The following is a 24,309-nucleotide window of genomic DNA, read 5'->3' on the forward strand; positions in this document are numbered from 1 at the left end:
CGATAGCCAATCAAAGTGTACTGTACGCTGTACCCATTATAGGAGTATAATATATAAAAATAAAAAGTTAACGTTGCAAAACGAATTTAAAAAAAAGAAATTTAAAATAGAGAGAATTAACAAAATAGTATTTAGTTATTACTCCATTCCCCAAGAAAAATAAATATTTGATCTAAACATGAAAAACTCTATTCCCAAAAATTGCAATCGGGTGGGGGTCATCTTCATCGTCTTCTTCATTATTAACCCTAAATCAAGCCGCAACTACCTCTCTCTCTAGGTTCCTCTCTCTCTCTCTCATTCTCTTACTTCACAGCTGAAAAGCTTTTCACATTCTAATCGACATTGCAGGATTTGAGAAGGAGCTTTAATCGGTTACTCATTTTTTTGGAACTCGAGCTGGAGGAAGAGATCTAAAAGTTATTTGATTCTTCTGGATCGATCCTGTTCCACTCTCTTCGTCGTCAAATCATCGTTATCATTGAAGTATTATTCAGAAATCGATCTTCTGGTAAATAGACTTTTATCATCTTCGATTCGATTCGATTCGAGTCCTGCTCTTGTTGTGATTGTTGTGCATTTTGTATGAGTATGCGAAAGATAGTGACTTTAGATGATTATCGAGCTCAATGTTATGATACTGATGAATGGTTGGTTACAGCTAGCTATCTTTTGCTTTAGGAGTTTGTGTTGGTCGAGCTATGAGGTTGTTAATCAATCACCAGCTCTTTGTAATGGTGTTCACTTTAGGGAAGCTTCGATTTTTTTTGATGAGTTTTGATTCTGCAGAGCTACTTATCATTCATTGTAAGATCTAATTTTGGCTAGAGATCACTTCATCATTCTCTTTACATCAGTGTAGCTCGTGTTTTTTAGCTTGTTGCATAAAATAAACCGTTTTTTTTACACAAAACCTTACACTCTTTTTTCTATGAAACAGGTAATATAGAGAGGTGACTTGAAATAAACAAGAGTTTTTAACATCTTGAATGGATTAAGGATGCCAGAGTTAAGAAGTGGAGCTAGGAGATCGAGACGCCTTGAAGATCAGCCTAACAGCAACCCTCAGCTAGTTGAGCAAGCAGAGAATATCGCACTCCCTCCTCAGACTGCAACAAGGAGAAGAGGTGGTGGTAGGGGAAGGGGGAATGCTGCTTTAGCTAAAGCGGCTGTACCTCCTAGACCAGCTGCTGCCGGTAGGGGCAGGGGTATCAGGTTGAGAGACTTAGAGCCAGAGCCTTGTGAGGTTCTTCCAGCTGCTGGTGCTTTAGGGGGCGCTGAACCTGCTTTAAATCGAGTCGAAGGGGTAGCTGATCAGGATATTGCTGCGGAAGGTGGTGGTAGCCCGGAGAAAATAGCAGGCATGGAAGATGATTCCAGCATGGGTCCAGTCCCTGAAAGGGTAAATTCTGTTAACCTTATGACATCATTAACTGAAGTTCTGCAATGATACATATATGAAAAGTTCTAGGATATGTTTTTAAGTTCATCATATTAGTTTTTATAACCATTATTCATCATATTAGAACTCTTTAGATCTTTTGTTGATATGTGGTTTGCAAGCCATGCTGTTTATTTGGGCATTGTGTCAGCTTTTCATTTGAGAGAGATTCACTATATTTTCATTTTTTTTATAGGTGCAAGTTGGAAATTCTCCTGTTTATAAGACAGAGAGGAAACTCGGTAAGGGTGGCTTCGGTCAAGTTTATGTTGGCAGAAGGGTGAGCGGTGGTAGTGATAGGATTGGAGCAGATGCAATTGAGGTATAGTAGATAAAAGCCTGCTGAAAATCATAGGAGTTGACCAAAAATGTGAGTTTTTTATAGAGAGAGTTTATTATTTTCCTTTTCAGGTAGCTCTGAAACTTGAACACCGAAATAGTAAAGGATGTAATTTTGGCCCACCTTACGAGTGGCAAGTGTACAAGTAAGTCTTTCATGCTCTAAAATTTCGTTACCAGTTTCTCTTGTGATTATTTGTCACTACTCATCTGTTCTTTTTTTTTCTGCTGTAAAGTACGCTCAATAGCTGTTATGGAATTCCTGCTGTACATCACAAGGGTCGTCAAGGAGATTTCTACATCTTGGTAAGCGTTTAAGTAGAGCCTGGCTACCCTTTGAGAGTAGTAAGGTACCGTTTATAAAGAAACATCTATAATTATTTCAGGTCATGGACATGCTCGGCCCTAGTCTTTGGGATGTTTGGAACTCTTTGGCTCAATCGTAAGCACTTTGATCATAATTTATTTTCATATAATCCATGCTAATGCAGATGTTCTAAATTTATCATCATATGTGGTTAGGATGTCACCAAACATGGTAGCTTGCATTGCAGTGGAGGCGATATCCATTCTTGAGAAACTGCATATGAAGGGGTTAGTGCGATTCTTTGTTGTTTCCAAATTCTTAGCAAATATACCATTTACTTTGGAGCAAAAAGATTTACATTTACAGCTAAAGTTCGCTATCATTGAGCTAACCATAACGCCATGTTCAATCTCTACATCAAACAAGGTTTGTGCATGGAGATGTGAAACCAGAGAACTTTTTACTTGGTCAGCCTGGAACAGCAGACGAGAAGAAACTGTACCTTATTGATCTTGGTCTGGGTGAGTTTCTGTGATACTGATATGTTTACAAACATCCTGAGTCATGTTGTGTGTTTTCAACTGATTTTTATCATTCTTTTGTCTCTGCAAAGTTCTTCTGAGATATTTTTAACCGTTCTTATCATATATCATCTTTTATTTCAGCATCAAGATGGAAAGATTCGCACTCAGGCCAGCATGTTGAATATGATCAAAGACCAGATGTATTCAGGTATTGTTGATTGGTGCATGCTACTGTTTTCTATAAACATATCATATATATAGATTTATTTTACTTACATCTTTGTTATGCTTCGTTTGCAGGGGAACAATAAGGTATGCAAGTTGTCACGCACATCTTGGTCGTACTGGAAGTCGGAGGGACGATCTGGAGTCATTGGCTTATACATTGATATTTCTGATGCGGGGAAGGTTACCATGGCAAGGGTACCAGGTGAGTTTTCTATCTCTCTATTCACAACCAAAAACCTTTTTAGTTCCATTTCTAGTTCAGTGATATATGGTTTTTTGTACGCAGGGTGACAACAAAAGCTTTCTTGTTTGCAAGAAAAAGATGTCAACCTCTCCTGAATTGATGTGCTGTTTCTGTCCTCCCCCATTTAAGCTGTTTCTCGAGGCAGTTACTAATATGAAGTTTGACGAGGAGCCGAACTATGCCAAGCTTATCTCGATCTTTGATACTCTTATTGAGACATGTGCTATATCTAGACCGATTAGAATTGATGGGGCTCTTAAGGTGGGTTGTCTTTGGTTCCTATGGTTATTTTTTACGGTTTACAAATATTTTATAAGTGCTGATGATATCTTTGCTTTTGTATGAATAGGTTGGCCAAAAACGAGGAAGATTGCTTATCAATTTGGAAGAGGATGAACAGCCGAGGAAGAAAATCAGAATCGGCAGTCCTGCTACCCAATGGATCTCAGTCTATAATGCACGTCGTCCTATGAAACAGAGGTGCAAAACATATAGTTTGAGGCTTTGCATTTATTGCTTTGGTTATAATCTATTTGGCAAAGTACAAGTAAAGTTATTTGTTTCTTTTGGTACATTGCATGGCTTTCCTTTGTATAACCAGTCTGTTTTCTTGTTACTCTTTGTAGATATCATTACAATGTTGCGGAAACAAGGCTGCAGAAGCATGTAGAGAAAGGTACCGAGGATGGCCTTTTCATAAGCTGTGTAGCATCAGCAGCTAATCTCTGGGCCCTCATCATGGATGCTGGGACTGGGTTCAGCTCTCAAGTTTATGAATTGTCCACAGTCTTCTTGCACAAGGTAGATTCAGCTGAAGCATTCTATCTGTCAGACTTCATCACCTCACTATTTGTTTATTGATTCATTACAGGACTGGATCATGGAACAATGGGAAAAGAACTTCTATATCAGTTCCATAGCTGGTGCTAATAACGGTAGCTCATTGGTCGTTATGTCTAAAGGTTAGTATTCATGCCTGATGTCTTTTCTTTGGGGCATGAAGCCGTTTAACTTATTCTACTTCATGTGATGATGATAGGAACTCCTTATACCCAGCAATCTTACAAAGTCAGCGACTCATTCCCATTCAAATGGATAAATAAAAAGTGGAAAGAAGGGTTTCATGTAACCTCCATGACCACTGCTGGGAGTCGTTGGGGTATAGTAATGTCCAGGAACTCAGGCTATTCTGAACAGGTTCCAGTCACTTCTAACACTTATAGTTTCTATTTCTGGGGCAGTATAATGTATTAATGATGTCTTCGTGGTGTGTGTATATATATGAAGGTGGTGGAGCTTGACTTTTTGTACCCAAGTGAAGGAATCCACCGAAGGTGGGAGAGTGGATTCAGGATAACATCAATGGCTGCAACAGCAGATCAAGCAGCTCTCATATTGAGTATACCTAAACGAAAAATAACCGACGAAACCCAAGAGACTCTCAGAACTTCTGCTTTCCCAAGCACCCATGTTAAGGTTTGGTTCTTTCGCCATAACTGTTTCAAGAAACAAATACTAAGGTTGGATTCTTCTCCAGTTGTTTGTTCTGTGTAGAATGTCATGACTCTTTTACTTTTTGTTTCAGGAAAAATGGACCAAAAATCTGTACCTTGCATCAATATGCTATGGTCGGACCGTGTGCTGAATAAAACACAGAGTATACTGTGTCACCCTCTCTCTAGGTTTCAACGATGACCTTCTCTAGAAGCCTTACAACGTGAAGCTTTGGTTTGAGTACCAGTTGCCAACATATGTGTGTAACTGTGTAATTGAGATGAAATTTGTCTCACCTATGTATTTTAGTAAAAAAAGCTAAGAGTAAAAACAGAGTAGAAGAGATGCATTATTAATAGAATTGAAGAGCTGGAAGAAATTATATGCATCTTCTGGCTTATTGCTATTACATCTTTGCTACCAAGTTTCTTTATATAAAATCTTATTGGCCTCAAAGAGGAATCAATGCATACGATGAACAGGTATATATTGACCAATGACTAATATTTGACAAATGAGTAATGACTAGAAGAAGCTAATCCATGTTTACTTGCCCCACAAGACTGTCGTCTATACACTTGACTAAACGTCAAACAGCTATTTCTTTCTATTTTCTGGTTCCTATAAGAAGATTGACAATATAAGAAGAGATCAATGACTGAATTAGTTTTATACGAGGCTCCTTGTTTGAAGGTCTTCATTGTTTTTCTATAGTTACGATGCTCGACCAACTATGTCAGCTGGCTTTAGTTTTCTTTATATCAGATTGTATGAAACAGTTTACGAATGAAATCAATAGGTGACAAATAAAACAGAGAGATCAAAAGAGAAGGCAAATGTTTCCATTTCAAGTTAAACCGGTTCAGTTATTGTTAAATTAATCATCGGTTCAAGTAAACCGAGTCCGGTCAAGGGTTTACAGAAAACCCCTAAATACCCACCTTCTTCACCTATTTTGCGCCGTCGCTCATTTAAACCCTAAAAAGGAGGCGGAGAGAGAGAGAGAGAGAGAAAAGTCGCAGTCTTTGCGGAATCTAGCGAAGGAGAAAAGATGAGACCACCAATGGGAAGAGGCGGGTTCAGAGGGAGAGGAGGAAGAGACGGCGGCGGTCGATTCGGTGGAGGAGGAGGACGATTTGGTGGCGGCGGCGGACGATTCGGTGGCGGTCGATTTGGCGGGTTTAGAGACGAAGGGCCTCCGGAGGAAGTCGTGGGTTAGTTTCTATCCTTGTGTTCTGTCTGAAAGTTTGAAACTTTGGAACTTTGACATTGAATGAGGTATGAAAGTTTGTTACTTTGTGTTTGGTTTACAGAGGTTGCCACGTTCGTCCATGCGTGTGAGGGAGACGCTGTGACCAAACTCTCTCAGGAGAAGATTCCTTATTTCAATGCACCTATCTACCTTCAGAACAAGACTCAGATTGGTAAAGTTGATGAAATCTTTGGCGCCATCAATGAATCTGTAAGCAGCTCTCTCTCACTATCTATGTTGTCGTGTAACTAAACTAGAGGTTTTGGAGATTGGTTTATGTTTTTGTTTTGTTTCCTCTCTTCAGTTGTTTTCTATCAAAATGATGGAAGGTATTGTGGCGACCTCGTATGCTCCTGGAGACAAGTTCTTCATCGACCCTGCTAAGCTTTTGCCCCTCGCTAGGTTCCTTCCTCAGCCAAAGTAAGCTAACATGTTAAACATTAGTGAACTTAAGTACACATTGTTAACTTCAGTAGTTAGCTATGAACATTCTAGTTGAGAGTTGTTCCATTGACTGTGTTATGTCTTTGTTCTTTTAGGGGTCAGTCAGCTGGCGGCCGTGGTGGTCGTGGCAGTCGTGGAGGATTCTCCAGAGGTAGAGGCGGTCCTCCTTCAAGAGGGCGAGGAGGTTTCAGAGGAAGAGGTCCACCAGGAGGAGGCAGAGGATTTCCCTCACGAGGTGGTGGTCGTGGAGGCTTCAGAGGCAGAGGAAGAGGATTCTAGTTTCTTCTCTTCCTACTCTATAAGCTTTATCTCAACTTGTAGCCCTTTATATTATCAAATGAGACTTTGTTTTCCCACATTATCAACTTTGGTTTAATCAATGGAGTAGAAGATTTGCTTTAATTAGCTTCTATTGATGAAAAAATTTAAAGATTACATTGCAATTTTATTACTGTGAAACTGAATGAACTTGCATGAAACAAAAGGATTATATGAGTTATTATCATTGAACTTGCATATGAGTATTTCAAGATCCCCAACCTCTGATAACGGTAGCTTGAGCCACACGGTTGACACCAAGGGTGAAAGCTCCCATACGGAGATCACATGAATGTGTCTTACACATCTCTTTTAAATCTTTGAAGCCGCGAGTCATGTAGTTTTGTAGCTCCTTGTTCACCTTTTCTTCTTCCCACATGAATCCTTGTATGTTCTGCACCCACTCGAAGTAACTTACAGTAACTCCTCCCGAGTTTGCGTATATATCTGGGAGGATCACAACACCTTTCTTCCTCAGTATCTGCAGAGAAGGATCACAACACCTTTCTTCCTCAGTACTGAGTTTGAGAAGAAGAGTAAAGCGTTAAAATCAAGAATCTACCTCGTCAGCCTCAGGATCAGTTGGATGATTAGCACCTTCTATGATGAACTTTGCTTTAATCTCATTTGCATTCTCCCTACACACAAACATACTCTACCGTTTTCAAACGAAGTTCAAGAGAAAAAGGTTAACTTGTGTAACAAGAAACTTAAAAAGACCTGTTGATGACGCCTCCTAAAGCTGCAGGGACAAGAACATCACAATCTTCAACAAGAACTGAATCAGGATCGATGGAATCAGCACCATCAAACCCTTTGATTCCTCTGTTTTCTTCGGTATGCTCGAGCAAGCCAGAGATATCGATACCGTTCTTGTTCTTGATTGCTCCTGTGACATCGCTCACCGCCACAATCTTCCCACCTTTTTCATTTATCAACTTAGCCGCCCAAGAACCCACATTTCCAAAACCCTAAAAAACAGAGACAGTACGAGTGTCTTGACACGCAAGCAACCTCTAAAAAAACTGAAAACTTCTAATCTTTTAATACCTGGATGACGAATCTCTGTCCAGATATGCTCTTTCCATGTTCATTGAGTAGAGCTTCTGTTGCAAACAACACTCCTCTTCCTGTAGCAGCATCTCTCCCCAAAGATCCACCAAGATCCTGCTCAAACCGAACCGGTTTTAGAATGGTTAGGCATCATATAAACCAAAATCTTGACTAGAACAGCCACTTACAATGGGTTTTCCTGTCACAACAGCAGGAGAGTGTCCGTGGAACTTCGAGTATTCATCAAGAATCCACGCCATTGTCTTAAAAAGGCATGTATATATTCAGACAAGAACACCAGTACAAGAAGAAGACTTTAAAGAAGATTTTTACAAAACCTGAGGACCGGTTCCCATATCAGGAGCTGGAACATCGGTATGAATCCCAATGAGATCATGGATCTTCTGTGTGAAAACACGAGTCAAACGTTCAAGCTCTGAGATGCTTAGCTCGCTCGGGTCACAACCAATGCCTCCTTTGGCTCCACCGTAAGGTATCTTAGCCACTGCGGTTTTCCATGTCATGAGTTGTGCCAAAGCGTTTACTTCATCCGGTTCCACCTGTTAAATAACCGAAACCCGGTTTAGTTCATACCATAATCAAAGTTGCTTTGGTTTAAGTGGAAGCACACCTCTGGATGATATCTGATGCCACCTTTCATGGGACCTCTTGCGTTGTCATGTTGGACTCTGAATCCAATGAATGATGCAAGAGTTCCATCGTCTTTCGGTATGGTACATTCCACCTGTACCAATTGGTTACATTCCGGTTTAGTGATCTTTAACCGATCAGTTTGAAAACAGATAACATAGGTACCTTGATTTCTCTGAAGGGAATGAGAAGACTTTTCTCAAGCTTTGAGTCCAAACCAAGAAGCCTAGAAGCTAGCTTGAAGTTTCTGTTGGTTGCTGCTAAAGCGTTCATGGTGTTTTTGATTTTTGGGTTTACTCTATGAGAGACTTTGATAAGAAAGCTATTGGAAAATGTGATTCTTGATATTGCAAGTGCGTTTATATGTATAGAGAGAGAGACGTATACACCTTGTGTTTATGTGTGTATATGTGTTTGAGTGCTTCATAAATTAGAAGAAGAAAACTATAAATGATATTTCTTTTGGTGGCAAATAAATGAGTTTATATAAGGTAAATGGATAACCAAATAATATGATACCCATAATTGATCCTGATTTTGAGTGGTCATAGTATCCTAGTAGGTCTTTGCTTAGTAAAGCTTTTTCACATTAAGTTACAAAACATGTAACAGTTTTTTAGATATTGCACATGTATTTCATGTGTTTAAACTTTAAATAAAAAAAAAATGGAAAATTAATTTAACCCAACGATTTTGAACCAAATCCGAAGATGAGCTGAGCAGAACAATTTTCTTTTTTCATTCTCTAAAGAACACAATAAAAATAGAAAAAGTGAAGAGACAGTTAAAAGATCAATTCAACTTAAACAATGACTACACTATTATTAATGAAAAACCAAAAATAATGACCATATTAATATCAAATATATATGTACCTTCTTCTTGAAAGCAATGTAAAGTATTTCCACATTCCTACTTGAATTTGATTTATAGTAATTTTAGACTCACTTTTTAACCTGCCCTATGATTTATCAAATTTTAATTATTTTGTAAGAATCATGAATGTGATGGTCTAGCTAAGGGTCCACCTAAATAATATATACGGAGCATTGATCATGCATTAGACCATGAATTCTACTTCATGCATAACAATTATTGTCGTGTCGTAGAGAGATCATATCTTAAGATATTAATGTGATAATTCATCATTTTCTTGGCTTCTGGTATATATTTCTTGCAATCATTTATATATTTTTGATATTCAGACCGCAATGAATATTGCATGTCATGAGATCTTTTCGTGTTATTAACTTATTTCATTCTATTAGTCCCTACATTTAAATAGCGTATACACTTTTGGAGTTGTGACAAAAGAACGTATACACTAATTAGTTAGTGGCACAAAAAACGTATACATTTCTTACATCTAATATTCAGTCTTTATTGTAAATATTCTTTTAAAATTCTCGAATCAGAATCTTTAGAGGATTAGAGGAGGACACGAGAGGATGCAACAAATCAAGAAACATAAAGAATTACAAGATTCCACCATCAAAGAATCTTTTGGAAAAGAGATTCCCCCATGATTTATGCATCCACTAATTTAATTGAATTTTCTGTGGATTTCCACCAAGATTTTCTTTCTCTTTCACTTTCCTAAAGAAGATATTAAATTTGGTTAGAACATTGACCGTAACCTAGTGTTTCTAAATTTGAGCCAACCTCTTTGGTCGAACAAAATAAAAAATATGATAACCCAAACAATTTCGGTTTAGGTGGCTAAAATGTCATGGTTCTTTTGTTAAATTGGTAACGAGAATGGCTTTTCTATTCCCTAGATCTGCATAACTCACTTGTAACTTGATTTACATACTAACCGAAAAGAAACTTAATGAAGTCGGTTAAGCCTAATGAGCATGTTCAATTTTAGTCTCTCGTTGTTTTAATAATATTATTTAGTAGTCTTTCAAGCTTAGAGAGTTTGTTTTGTCCAATTGATATTGGATGTTGTTATCTTAATTGGGTCTAGTGTAAGGCAAAGACTGAAAATAATTAAAAAGTTTTGCCTTTACTTGTATCTTAGTAAAATAATGAAATACAAAAAGTAAAATGATTATCGGCGAATGAATATGTTTATATGTGTTAAGGACATAAAATTGGATTGTCTCTAGTGGTGACGTCTTGATTTGAAATTTTATTTTCTACCAAAATAACGCGTATGTTGGAGTACATGTATCCAAGAACTATAGTCTAATTTATAGTGCATGTAATCAAAAAAACCACCAATTCCTAAAACTCTAACTTATATTCTAATTTATAATGTATGCCATCAAAAACTTCGATGCAACATTTGCATCTATTATGTTGAGTTTTTAATAAAAAAATATATCTAAAACAACCATAACTAAGAGCAAAATACTCTAATGAAGAAAAAAAAACTCTAATGAACATCTATATTCATTGTAAAATTTGTGTACTATAGGTGCACGACAAGAAGAGATGACCATGATTTCAATATTCATTAATGTATGATGGTTTAACCAGTTAACTAATCGTAGAATAGCGAATTTTCTCATCTAGTAATGATATTTCATTTGGGAAAAGGAAAAAAAAAATGACAATGAAGCACACATACATAAAGATATTTGAGTTCATCAACGACAATTAAATTTACAATGATTCTATTAACAAAATAAGTATGTTTAAAAAATTTATAGACAATAATCACGCATGCACGCTATTCACTATTGAATTTATGAAGAAGCCGATGGGTGATGTAGACTCGAGTTGACCCCATAATTCGAAAGAGAACTATGGACAATTGAGATTGAAAGTCTATCAGAGTTTTAGAAAGAAGGAAAATATTTCATTTCTTTTGAATTATTGGAGGCAAATGTGTTTAGGTATTCTCCATCTCCTCTTGCTCGTTCTCTCTCCAATGTGAAGTGGTTTCAAAATCATATTATAGAAGAGAAGATAGAAGATTCAAAGAATGTTTGGATTGATAATAACTGAGACATGTAAATGATTTTTTTTTTTTTGAATTTATTCATTTTGAGATTGAGGTAGAGCTTATCTAACGCAATCAACTGATGTCAAAAGAAGAAATTGTCCTCTTGGGACCCGTTTCAAGAACTATTGATTGCCTCATTTGACCAGATCTTTTAGTCCTAGTTCTTACTACTCATGATCAAGTCCTCTTAAGCTATTTTAGTATTTTTATAACTGACTGCGAGATATACTGATTTTGATTTCTTGGATTAAAAGTTGTTTTCATTTATTTTTATATAAATATTTTTTTTTCAATTATAAATTGGTATATATTATAATATATATTGTGTCTATCAATTTTTAAAACATATTAAGTTTAAGGTATATTTTTTTAATTGAATAGATTGTTTCAAACTTTCACATGTATTTGTATCTTCTTCTATATATATATTTTCGGATTATTATTTCATTATTAAAATCGTAACTATCCATATAAAGATTAGTAATTATTGTTTTCTTGTCATATTCAAATATATTGTAACATTTCACAAACTTAGAATTTTTTTAAAAAATTAATCTTTTCGTTTTATAGATTTATATTATCGAGTAAATAATTAAACATTTAGTTTTGGTCTAATTTTTAAAATAAACTATATAGTTTAAAATGTGTTTTCATTGGTTTAAGGTAGTAAAGATTAATCATTGTTAGATACTATGATTTTTGTTATTTAAAAAAAATCTTTATAATTTTAAAAGTTAACATCAACAAATATTTAAATAATTAACATATGGAGGTACAATATTACAACATTAAATTATATCTATTTAATTTATGTTATCTATAAATTCAATTGATCATCTATTGTTTAAATCTAATTATTGATAATTCAATAAAAAAGTTGGTAATTATAGACCAATTATGTTATTGTTGAGACCAAAGTAATTATTTTCAATTTTTAATTTACTTTTTGAGGCTCTGCAAGTTATTCCATATGTTTCTACTCTGTTCCCTTCTTTTGGACATTTAAGTTTTGATTACTAGCACATGCTATAGACTATAGTAACATTCATAAAATGCTACGTATGGGAGCTAACCGCAGACCCAACTATAGCTCTTGCTGCAGAGGAACGAGATGGTGATGAATCTACAATCTCCACTACCTCTTCATTTAAGAGAACATCCCAAATCTATCACACAAACATAATATTAGCCATTCCATAGCCTATCTACCGGATTACTTGCAAACCGTTTTAATGTGCAACTAAAAGTTGAACAATTTTGATGTAAGAATCAAGATTCTATATCATTACTGGTTAGATCAAAGCAGTGGAGAAACAACAGAACCCTATAAGAGCCATAACAAAGACGTTAAAAATAGAAGAAGACTTAATGTTCTGGACTAACTTCCAAACAACCATGGCATCTTACACCTATATGCATTCCAAGAACAGACGCCGAGAAACTATTTGCGTATAAATATTCAAGCAAAGACTAGAGAACACACTTAAGTGGATTTCGTTTTCGACCTCTCCTGCTTTGCTACACAGACCAAATGCTTGAAGAGAACGTTTAACACAAATATAAAGTATTATAATTGGAGCTTTTGAGAAGAAAAAGGATGAAAAATGGAAACATTCCCCCTTCAACAGACAAAATTTTAAGCATGAGAAGTGTCTTTATAGACACAAACCATTATTAGATCATGTGATGGTTCTCCACTCTTCTTTACTGACATCAAGAAGACAAAACTGACAAATATATAAGATCCAAAACCAATGAGTCTGACATAAAAAGAAGGAGAAGAATAAGAGATCAATGTAGATAATTAAGAAAAAAAAACAGCAATGGAGTTGGATCACACTCTCAAAATGTAATACACAAAACATTACAAGACAAAGTTGCCCTGAAGATTCAGACAAATTTTAATCAACTCAGTCAAAATTATTCAGTAAAAGAAATGAGGTCAAAAACAGACATCTCAACTTTTTATAAAACCAAAAAAGAGTGAAAGATATTCACAAACAGAAGTAAAGCTGTTCCTGGATTTACATGCTTTCATGCAGACAACAAACTAACAAACTCAGAGTTCCAAAACTCACTTAGTGCTTATCCCTTCCCAATGCTGACAAGATATACTACAAGGATGTTTCTCAGGACTGGTTTGATGAAGTTTGGCCTAGGGAGACAGATGCTAGCGATGAAGCCCACGCTCGAGCGTTCTTTGCCCTTTCATGGAAGCTCCTTGTTTTGACGAGCGTTAGTTTCAACCACAGCCTCCTCACGTCCACCATGTGAACAGCACGCCTGAACACTTGGCTCACCTCTCCAAATCTTTCCAGGTTCAGATTGGGAACGTAAGAAGCCCACAACGCTTTCAAACGCTGTTCTGCCATGGGGAAGACGAGGATTGCCGCTTGTAAGCAGACAAACAGCAGAGACAGTACCAGGAATGGATCTCCTTTGAATACTTCACTAATAGACGTCCCTTTGCGTAACCATGTGATCATGTTACCATCTGTAGCGTCTACGCTGGTTGTTGGTTCCGGTTCAGACACATACTGAACAGGTTTGAGACCTGAAAAAACCAAAATAATAATCAGTTATTATTACTGATTGAACTTTAAACTGAAATGTGCTATTGCCAATCACCTGTTGATTCCTCATAAAACTCAATAAGGGATGTAAGATCCTTTCGACCGTGGTACCGCGCTTTTGAAGTTTGATTTACCATCAGGATTGAAGGTAGGCTATGGATGCCATACCTTGTTAAGACACTGCAACAAATCAATTAATGAAATCAGTTAGTCAGACAAAAGGAAAAAGTAGCTAACCACATGGAAGAGGAACCCACTAATGAGACAATTACACAAAGGAGACAGGTTGATGATTAATTAGCTAGCCTATATTTGTGATCAACTAATATAAAGCAAATGTAAGATAAGGTAACAGCTCATTATTTTGCATCATCTTGTTGACAAACTGACATTAAAATCTGATTAGGGAACAACTTAATCTATTTATCAGAACCACCTTGTAGGTGAAAATTATAAAAAGTCCCAAGAAATCTAAAGATTTATTTATTCCAGAGTAACAAAAAAATTTATATGAGTCATTCAATCCACTTCCTAGCTATATACTAAGTAACATGGGAATAGACTATCTATACTTTCAAGAAAGTGTAATGAGTAGGCTGCTTACGATGGTAGAGCTTGAGAATGGTCCAGAGCTAGGTGGTGTATCTGAGGGAACATGGAGCTCAACGTATCGAACTTAGAGCGCAGAGCACGTGAGAAGGGGCACCAGGAAGCGTAAAATAGCACTGACACATAAGCATTTCCATCATGGTGCAAAGCCATTAACCTGTCAAGTGAGTCTCCATCTATCTGCATCATGCAAATTTAAACACTGCTTTAATTACAAATAAAAGCTTCAAAATCCAATTATATGCTCTTGAGAGATAGCCTAAGACACCTATTTTTATTTTTGTTAAATCATCTCTACAGACACTAGACAGAGCTATGTTTAAAACATAAGTAATCATATGTCTTAAAGTAAATTTCATAAGTATTGGACCACTAATTTAAATATAACACTGATAATACAAAATTCAAGAGCCTGACCTCGATAGGAGGCGTTGGATACATAGAAGGAGGGCATTTCGAGTGTATATCGAACCAGAACTGCTCGGACTCGTGATTGCAAACGGACGGCGACGAAGAAGCGAAGCTAGAGCGAAAGCATGAGACAGCTATGAGGAGGAGAAACGGAACACGAAGATCCATGGCGGTGATTCGAGGTAGAATTGAACAGAATGATTTTATAAAGATGATGAATTGGTGAAGAACAAAACCTAATGTCTCGCGAATTGGGGCAAATCCCGGATTTTTATTTTTTTACCTTTTGTCTTTTTCCCCAAGTTTTTATTAATTTTTTTTCATATTAAGACAAAACATAATCTAGTGGGACCCACCTATGTCACTCTCTCACAAAGTGTTGCGTTTTAATCAACATACGGGCCTATCAAAAGCCTTATTTCGGCCCAACACGGCTCAATATATTTCATTGGTCAACATCACACAAGTCAATGATTTTTTTTTTTTTCAGATTTGTTCATGTGATTTGTATATACGTGAAATTAATACACTTCTAGTCTAATAATGGCGATCATTTAGGGTTGATAACATGCTAGGGATTCAGTTCAACGTATGCAACAATCAAGTCTTTTATTTTATTTTAGTGAATACATATGATTAACGAAGAGATGAAGCTTAGCATATACAAAAACATCGAATCGTACAAATGATTTGACACCTAGGTGTGTCGCATCTAAATATAAACTTTTGTGGAGATTGTTTTTGTGAAGAACCTTCACGATGCAACAAAACGTAAGGAGCTTCTTCTGGTGCTAACTGTTTTGCTTCAACATCTGGAACTGCTACTATACTCATCACTACAATACCAATATTTATATATGTTATTCAATAAAATTCGCATAGTAAATAACTAATACTACATGTTTAAAAAAATGAATTTTACCCCATGTAATGGCGAAGAAGAAAACAAAAGCAAACTTCATTGATGATGTTTTCATTGTTTTACTTTCAGATGATATTATTACAAAATGATGATGAAGAAGGTGTTATCCAAGACTGTTTAGCTATTTGAACCGTTTTTATAGATGAAAAGAAAATCATGATTGTATTATCGAATTTGATAAGACTGAATTGAGATTTTTTACCATGTTTAATGAAATAAAGAAGACCAAATCCAAGTCTGGAAAGGTAAAAATTGATACACCTTGACCATTTGCATTCTATCGTTACCCCCATAAAATCCGTGCAAAGTCTCCCTCACTCATATTTAAAGTAGCACCTCAGAATAACATTCCAAGCTTCTTTTTGGCCTTAAATTACATGTGATCTTGTTGTTGGATGTACAAAAACATGTACGTGTGTCAGAGATTTCTTTGTTCTATTGGTGAAACTGAGTCTGTCTTAAGAACAAAGATGGAACAATTAATCTTCTTTTATGTCTTTCTTACTCTCTCTCAAACATAACACTAACACAGCTTAACCCCTTTAAATCTCTACATAGTTAATGATATTAATATAAACGTTTTTGCTAGCTAATGACCTTTTTACTAGTGTCTTTCTTAATTACTCTGTTTTATAGTGAAGACAAAAACACTTGTGAAGTGACTTTGTTTCTCATCGAATCAACCATATGACTTTTTCTCCAACAGTGACAATTGGGATCCTCCGTTGATCTATTATGATTGTGTTTATTTCATGATCATATATATCAATACCACAAAGAGAAAGAGACAAAAACTTTACCATATAACTTTCCTTTATAGCGTTGGCATGTGATCCTATTTTCATCTTCATAAGAATGTCCCCACATATGTTTTGCCTCTAGTAGAAGATTTTGTAATGATAACTCAATTTCAACTATAGAAGAGGACAAAAGACTCATTGTGAAACATGAAGGACAAGAGCATATCCCAGTACCTAAATCATTTGATCCAGATTATAGCGTCTAGAAAGCTTAACCATGTGAAACACTATTCTTGTATGTCCCACAAAACACTTGATAGATCTATATATATATACAGACCCAAAGCAGAAGCAACATCTTCATACGATCAGCAACAACACGCAATCAAAAGCCTTATTTCAGCCCAAAACGGCTCACACTCCATTGGTCGGTCAACACACAAGTCAACCATACTTTCAGATTTGTTCATGTGATCGTATATACGTAAAGGTTAACACACTTTGCTGATGATTGTTTCGGTAATTTTTAGTTTTTTAGTTTTTGGTTTTTAGATTTTAGTTTTCAGCTTTTGGTTTTTGGTGTTTAGATTTTGATTTCGGTTTTTGATTTTGCTGTATTTTATATTTTTCAAAAATTAATTAGTGCATTACTTTAAAATAATAAAACAAAATAGCAACAAATATTTAGATTTATAATTAAAATTATATAAATATTTTGATAATTATTTTAAAATAAAATAAAATAACATATTGTAATAATTATAGTTTTTTAAAAAATATATTATAATAAAATTTTATCATAATATATATATATATATATATATATATATATATATATATATATATATATATAAATTGCACAAAAATAAAAATATTTAAAAGTTTGAAACTACTTAGAAAATTTTCTTATATAAATTATTTTAAATTTTTAAAACTTAAATAGCAATAGTTTTTCTTATATAAATATTATAAATTATACAAAAATAAAAAATACTTAAAATTTTGAAAATAATTATAAAATTTTCATATAAATTGTTTATATTTTCTTAAAGTTGAATGGCTATTTTTAATTTTCATGACATATTATGTTTTATAATTTTTAGTTATTTTTAATTTGGCTAATAATTATTAAAATTATTCAATTATTTTATGTATAGAAATTAATAACAAAGTTTTAAAATTAATTAATATTTATAAAATATATAAATTTATTTTACAGATATGAAACACAAATAAATTATATCACATTATTGTTAAATTATAGCTAATGTACAAAAAAATGTATGATTATTTTTCTGTATGAAAATATCTTTTATTAATTATTAATTAATTAAATGTTGTAGTTTCTACAAAAAAAAAAATCAAAATTCGTTTTTTCACATAAAAGCTGACAAAAGTTGTTTTTTGGTTTTTCTTCATAAATTGATTAAACTTTTCAAAAACTAGTTCCCCTAAATTTTAGGGAATCTATTTATTAGAAATCTTGATTGGCAAATCAAATGGTTTCTACAAAAATTAAAACTAAAAACTAAAACTTGATTGGATGAAAAATAGTTTTTGCAAAAACAAAAACAAAAAAATAAAGCAAAAACCACACCCAATCAATCTCTTTGGTTTCTACGGATTCTACGGATTCTGTTCAATGTCTGCAAAAACGAAGTTTCTTTTATTTATTTTTAGTGAATTCAAACCTTTTTTTGGTAACATGTGTTTGGTCGAAGCGTTTTGGGCCTGTTACTGTCTCTCTCGACGTACAGCGTAGTCTTCATGCATATGTCATGGAATACTAGCCATACGATGTTTCTCTTCGTGACAACCCTTCATACATAATTACTTGGCTGAAAGGCTTGCTAGATTCAATACATTCAAGTTCTCAGAGTGGACCGTTTAACTTTGCTTCTGATATAAATGACACATTATACCACAAACAAATCCAAGGCTTCACTTCAAAATTATAACGCATTTGGTAACATCCGAAATATTGTTGTTGTCTTAAAGATTAGCTTCAGTTTTCATAGCGTCGGAAAGCCTGTCGTGGAAATTTACATATTCCTTGGAATGTAGCATCCGTTCAGGTTTCTAAATTTTTCATCTAAACGTTTTCTAGATAGATCCTTGGGTCAGCTTAAGAACCTAATAGAGTTAGACATAAGCGGTACACAAAAGAGATTTATGCTGAGCAAGAAATTGTTTGCTTGATGATGGAACAAATGCATCATGATTTGTGAGGACTCATACATAAATACATAATTAGCATATTATAACGCTTACATATTTGATAAATTTACAACATTGGAATATGAACATCCACTAATCTAATGTTCCATTGACATGAAGAGACTTACAAGAGTTGGAGCACCCCACATTCTTTTATACTCCACAATAATAAAGGTGGATTGTACACTGAGAACTCAAAGCAAGGCTCATTGGAAGTCACATCTGCCTCTAATTCAAAGGTGTACAAATGCCCTGATACAGCAGGAGGTAGACGGTGGTGTATCGGTCTGCATGGAACAATAGGGCCATTCTGTTTGTCCATGATCCTATATGACACAGACATAATGACCCTAGCAGGAGGTACACCTTCACCCTTAAAATCCAGCGCAATGCAACCCTTAAATCTCAAGGATTTATGAAGCGGCCTCTCATTCAGCTTCACTGTTAGGGTACCTCCAGTAGCTCTGTCACTAAAATAGGCAGGCACTTCTCCACCGGGTAAGACTGCAATATTACAATTCGGTCCCTGGATGATGCGATCTCTCGCGTCTTGATTTAACTTGAAGCAGTTACTGAAGTTGAGACGAATATCTGGATTGCGAAAGGAGCAATCTAGTCTCTCCAGGGAGTCACAATTTTGTGCATCTAGGAACAGTAGGGAATGAGGAAGCTGTGGGAGTGATACCAGTTTCTTAAACCCGGTTAGTACAAGTCGACGTAGACGAGATAATCCCTTGATCCATGGAACCAGCTCTTTTATTTCTTTATTAGTAAACTCCAAATCTGTGATACTGTTAAGAGCCTGCGGTAAGTCACTGAGGTTTTCCCAGTATGACATATGCAATTCTTCAAGACGAGACCATGACCCAACCGCCAAGGGTACTTCTTCTACTGGACTCCCATTGAGCATGAGAAGTTTAATATTTGTGGAGATCTCAGGAAAAGTTTTCAGCATCGGGCAGTTTCTGAGATAGAGTTCCGCGAGAGACTTCATGTTGATGTTAATCGGTAAGACTTGTAGATTTGAACACCCGTCCATCATCAACTTCCACAAATTATGTAGGTTTCCAATTGAAGAAGGGAGTGTCACCAGACTTGAGCAGTTATTGAGTTCCAGGAGCTTGAGGTTAGTGGCATTCCCAATGGAAGAGGGGAGCTCCACAAGAGTTAAACATCCATCAAGGTTCAAAATCGTGAGATTAGTGGCACTCCCGATAGAGCAAGGGAGTTTCACCAATCCTAAGCATCCCGTTAGATATAATTTTTGAAGACTAGTGGCATTCCCAAGAGAAGAAGGGAGTTCTACTAGACTTGAGCATCCACTGAGATACATTTCCTGGAGATTACTTGCAGTTGACAGATCAGGAAGCTGCTTCAGGTTTACAGAATACATCAAAGCCATTGTCTTCAGACTGTTAAGGGGCTGTTCATACGTTCGAATAAAACCAACATTTACAATTAATTAGTGTTTTTAATCCAAAATATACATATTTCTTGATTTTCCATGTACATGCACGGATATAAATATTTGTAAAATATATATATATATTATTAAATTTTAATTTAAATCACTATATTATTTATACGTATATTTTTTTTTTGAATTAACGGGAGGTACGGGCCGAAGTCCTAATCCTTCCAGACCCGAAACCATAACATGTAATATTAGTTTCATCCTAACGTCACTCGAACTTGGGACCACCTCTGGCACAATGGCCATGATCCTTTCCAGTTGGGCTAATGACCTCTGGTAATATATTTGATTGTTATTTAGGTATATTAGATTGCATAAACTTTTCTAAATTCAACCAAGAATTTTTTCTGAATAGATTAAAATTTTGTTTAATTTTGTTATTTCATTTAAAATTTTGATTTTGGATATAATAAATTGGATTTTTTAAGTTATTAATTTTCCGGTTATATTGAATTACATATATTTCTTCAAATCGAAATATAACTACTTTTGTATCTATTTAAACAAAATTTGTTAGTTTTATTTATTGCATTAGTTCATTTATTTTATTAAATATCTCATTCTACTTTTATATTTTTGTATAGTTTGATATAATATCAATATTTATAAATAATTAATTTTTGGAAATTTAAGTAACTTTAGAGTTTAGATGTATAAAAGATAAATTAAAAATATTCTAAATAATCTAAACCTAAATATTTATATTGGTTTATTTATAATTTTCAAAATTAATTATTTAATTTTTTTTAAATCATGAACAAATATCGTGAAAAATATTATATCTAATGGTCATTATTATATATAATCATGAACAAATATCATGAACAAGTTTTTGAAAATTTTAAGGTTTAGATTAATATTATTTGACAAGTCAATTATCTATGTATCGCATTCACGTTGATTCTTACGATGGTTAATTAAAGAGACGCCATTAATGAATTAAAAATATTATAACTATTTTCTACTACTAAAAAATAATCAATAATTTTTGTCAGTAAAACATTTTATAAAAATATGTTTTATAAATGATTAATTTTGAAATTTTTATGTAACTTTAGAAGTATAAAAGATAAAGGGAAATTGCCACAAATACCACATTCATAGTACCACTTTTTATGATTACACTAATCACTTTTACCATCACTTTCAATGAAAAATAAAATCCCTAGGATTAACTAATTTAGACTTAGGATTTAGAGTTGAAGGGTGGAGTAGGATTTTTGAAATGTGAAATTTGAGATTCTAGTAAATATATAAATAAACACTTAAAAATATAAAAAAAAATTAGAAAAATTTCAAACATAATTTCCGATTTTCAAAAAGAAATTTTGAAAAATAAAATAAAAATTTGAAAAAAAAATTCAAATAGAAAAAAATTATAAAAGAGTTCGAATTTGAAAAATTATAATTCAAAAACATAAGAAAAAATATTTTTATTTTTATTTATTTCTTATTTATTTAAATAATAATTTATTATATATATAGATAACAAAAGCATAAGAATCTTTTGCCACTTAATGAAAAATATATTTTTGAAAATGTCCATTTTGATGATAGTAAAGATGAAAAGTGGTACCATGAAAGTGGTAAACATAAAATTTTCTCATATTAGGTTGAATAAATATATAAAAAAAAATTAAAAAGTGATATATAAATATTAAACCCAAAAGAAAAACTTAGTTGTATATTAGGTTTGATTAAAGTTTGCAGATTTTTTCATTTGTGTAGTGCGCTAAAAACCTATATTAAAAATTAAATCAAAATTAAAATCTTAACAAAAAAATTATGCAAAATGAATAAATATCTCAATAGTTGGAACTATAAAATATTTTTTGCTCATAAAATTATCTTTGTTTTATGTTATTAAAATTACTTTAATAATCTAAGAAAATAGACTTTTATTTTTATATGAAATAACAGCACATATAATATGTTTTCGTGCTCATATAGGTATAAAATGTATTTTCATAGAATATGTTTTCTTTTCTTTTTAAATATTTTTTCGTTTTTATTTTATGAATATTACATTTTTATCATATATTTTATTTGAAAGATATAAGAAAATATTAAAAATTATTGATAAAAATGATTGATTATCTTTTTAATAACGGTAATTAAATATAATATTTTTAATTTATTAAATGAATCTCTGTATTTAATTTTTGTAAAACTTAACATGAATGCAACATGTATATATATATTGTACGGTGATTTTTTTTTTGATACGCGTAAATGGATGTGCCAGGAAAAAAAAATATTTAGGAATAAGCTGTATTTTTTGCTTACTTTAGTTCCGTCCCACAACTTCTGAAGCTTGCTCCCCAGCATGTTTAGGCAGACGAGGAACTGTGTATTAAAATTAGAAGGCAACCAATGCATCGGAAAACAGGCCCAACTTAGTAAGATAAGTTTTTGAGACATGTAGTTGAGACACTGCGGAAAGTACAAACTATCGCAATCACCACCGAGTGATAAGAACTGAAGATTGGGCATTCTTTCAAAGGCTCTTTCACTAATATACAATTTGCCACCGGTCTTAGATAAATTGAGAGATATTCCTATAAGACTTCCACCTCCCTGAAAAAAAGGAGACAAAATCATGAGATATAAAAAAAGATGTGTACATACGGAGCAATGCAGTGAAATACCAATGTCAAAACTTACTGTTGTGTCATTACTAAGTACTTGACAAATCTCGCTTGCATCATCCAAAAACATGCGTTTCCCAGGCTCACGGATGCGAGGTTCACTACCATATTTTTTCCGCACAATTTCTCTTCCCAGCTGGACAAGCACATCATTTATCTCTACATATCCCGTGACGATAGATATGAGAGATTTATCAACTAAGACGTCAATTCCTTGCTGGAAGTCTGAGAACGTATTGGCAAGATAATCTTTCAGTGTCTCAACATTTCTAGTTCTGACAAGGCCGGTGGTTATATGAAGGAACAATTTTTTTTCTTTCTCACTTAAGGCATCATAGCTGAACTTTAAAATACTCTCAATTTCTCCTTTAAGGCTACTTCTTAACTCTGGTAGTGCATCTTTCCATTGCTCCTCTGTCTTTCCCCGGAAACAGGAGCCAATAACCCTTAGTGCCAAAGGGAGTTGACCAGCGAGAACTGTAACTTCCCAGGCAAGCTTCTCGAAACCAGCTGCAGGGGTTTTTTGTTTGAAAGCATACATACAGAATATTTCAAGAGACTTAGTAGGAACATTCACCTTGTAAATGTGATTAATCCCATGTGCCTTCAAAAGATTTTGATCTTGCGATGTAATGACTATCCGACTTCCATGGCCAAACCACCAGGTTTCTTTTGCCATGGCCTCTAGCTGAACTAACTGATCAACGTTATCAAGAACAACAAGAACTCGCTTGTTATTCAGTCTTTCTTCTGCAGCTCCTAGATGAGAAATCTTGAAAGCCTCCTTCTGGTTGATTATTTGGGACAAAAACTTTTGCTGCAAATCCAACTTCACAATGTAGTCATCGGAGCAAACTGGTGCTGTGTACATTGCTTTGACATTCGTCATAAATACACTCAAATCAAAACTGCCAGAGTGTTTGTTAAACATACATCTGGCGATGGTGGTTTTGCCAATCCCAGCTGGCCCCCAAATCCCTATCATCCTCACCTCATCTTCCTGGCCTAAATTTAAAGCCTGATCCATCTTCTCCATATGAGCTCCCATTCCAGGAAGCCCGTCCAAATCCCTTGATCGCGTGGAACTAAACAACTTGTCCGATACATCAGTGGCAATTTTTTCTATCATTTCCGCGTCAGTTTTACTAACAAAGAGGAGAGATGAAGACATCAATTAAACATAAATCTATCTTATTTTATCGTCACTGCATGTTATTTGGTCACAGAATATGAAAGTATACTTTAATATATTTTATATAAGTTTGTATCTCAACAAAATCTTTCAAAATCTTTTTATTTTAAATTTAAGTGGATATCATACATTATAAAATATGTACCTTGTATATAATTAAATAAATAATACTGTAATCAATATTATCATGAAAATCAAAATTGAAGTACAAAATAAAACTAACCCTCATTTCAAATATTTTATAACAACTGCTGACACTCAATTTTTCACTCTTA

General features: G+C 34.2%; 4 protein-coding genes, 1 long non-coding RNA gene and 1 pseudogene across 5 annotated transcripts; 2 read left to right on the top strand and 4 right to left on the bottom strand.

Annotated features, from left to right (window-relative positions):
- Positions 1 to 24,309, bottom strand: part of LOC106454015 — a 76,572-nt pseudogene that overhangs the window by 50,782 nt on the left and 1,481 nt on the right.
- Positions 96 to 4,990, top strand: LOC106445305 (casein kinase 1-like protein HD16). Its single transcript, XM_013886827.3, has 18 exons — positions 96 to 280; positions 352 to 511; positions 941 to 1,402; positions 1,638 to 1,763; positions 1,853 to 1,926; positions 2,017 to 2,086; positions 2,167 to 2,222; positions 2,303 to 2,374; positions 2,514 to 2,608; positions 2,753 to 2,819; positions 2,912 to 3,041; positions 3,126 to 3,344; positions 3,433 to 3,563; positions 3,710 to 3,884; positions 3,955 to 4,045; positions 4,123 to 4,280; positions 4,371 to 4,559; positions 4,669 to 4,990. The coding sequence occupies exons 3-18, from the start codon at positions 1,001 to 1,003 to the stop codon at positions 4,726 to 4,728; spliced, it is 2,115 nt and encodes a 704-aa protein (XP_013742281.2). The 5' UTR covers positions 96 to 280; positions 352 to 511; positions 941 to 1,000; the 3' UTR covers positions 4,729 to 4,990.
- On the top strand, positions 5,528 to 6,675 carry LOC106445315 (putative H/ACA ribonucleoprotein complex subunit 1-like protein 1). Its single transcript, XM_013886840.3, has 4 exons — positions 5,528 to 5,791; positions 5,891 to 6,039; positions 6,134 to 6,249; positions 6,369 to 6,675. The coding sequence occupies exons 1-4, from the start codon at positions 5,629 to 5,631 to the stop codon at positions 6,550 to 6,552; spliced, it is 612 nt and encodes a 203-aa protein (XP_013742294.2). The 5' UTR covers positions 5,528 to 5,628; the 3' UTR covers positions 6,553 to 6,675.
- LOC106445317 (probable glutamate dehydrogenase 3) lies at positions 6,656 to 8,721 on the bottom strand. Its single transcript, XM_013886842.3, has 8 exons — positions 8,461 to 8,721; positions 8,276 to 8,389; positions 7,983 to 8,204; positions 7,833 to 7,907; positions 7,642 to 7,758; positions 7,312 to 7,562; positions 7,154 to 7,229; positions 6,656 to 7,072 (listed from the first exon to the last, which is right to left on the bottom strand). Exons 1-8 carry the CDS (start codon positions 8,566 to 8,568, stop codon positions 6,800 to 6,802), a joined length of 1,236 nt encoding a protein of 411 aa, XP_013742296.1. The 5' UTR covers positions 8,569 to 8,721; the 3' UTR covers positions 6,656 to 6,799.
- On the bottom strand, positions 13,186 to 15,141 carry LOC106445312 (5'-adenylylsulfate reductase-like 5). The gene is made up of 4 exons (XM_048735968.1): positions 14,848 to 15,141; positions 14,426 to 14,610; positions 13,877 to 14,001; positions 13,186 to 13,802 (listed from the first exon to the last, which is right to left on the bottom strand). The coding sequence occupies exons 1-4, from the start codon at positions 15,007 to 15,009 to the stop codon at positions 13,378 to 13,380; spliced, it is 897 nt and encodes a 298-aa protein (XP_048591925.1). The 5' UTR covers positions 15,010 to 15,141; the 3' UTR covers positions 13,186 to 13,377.
- On the bottom strand, positions 15,432 to 15,850 carry LOC125576288. Its single transcript, XR_007314712.1, has 2 exons — positions 15,764 to 15,850; positions 15,432 to 15,677 (listed from the first exon to the last, which is right to left on the bottom strand). It is a non-coding gene; the product is annotated as an uncharacterized LOC125576288 (long non-coding RNA).

The sequence above is a fragment of the Brassica napus genome, chromosome A1 (genome assembly GCF_020379485.1).
Source record: "Brassica napus cultivar Da-Ae chromosome A1, Da-Ae, whole genome shotgun sequence".
In the NCBI taxonomy this organism is placed as follows: domain Eukaryota; kingdom Viridiplantae; phylum Streptophyta; class Magnoliopsida; order Brassicales; family Brassicaceae; genus Brassica; species Brassica napus.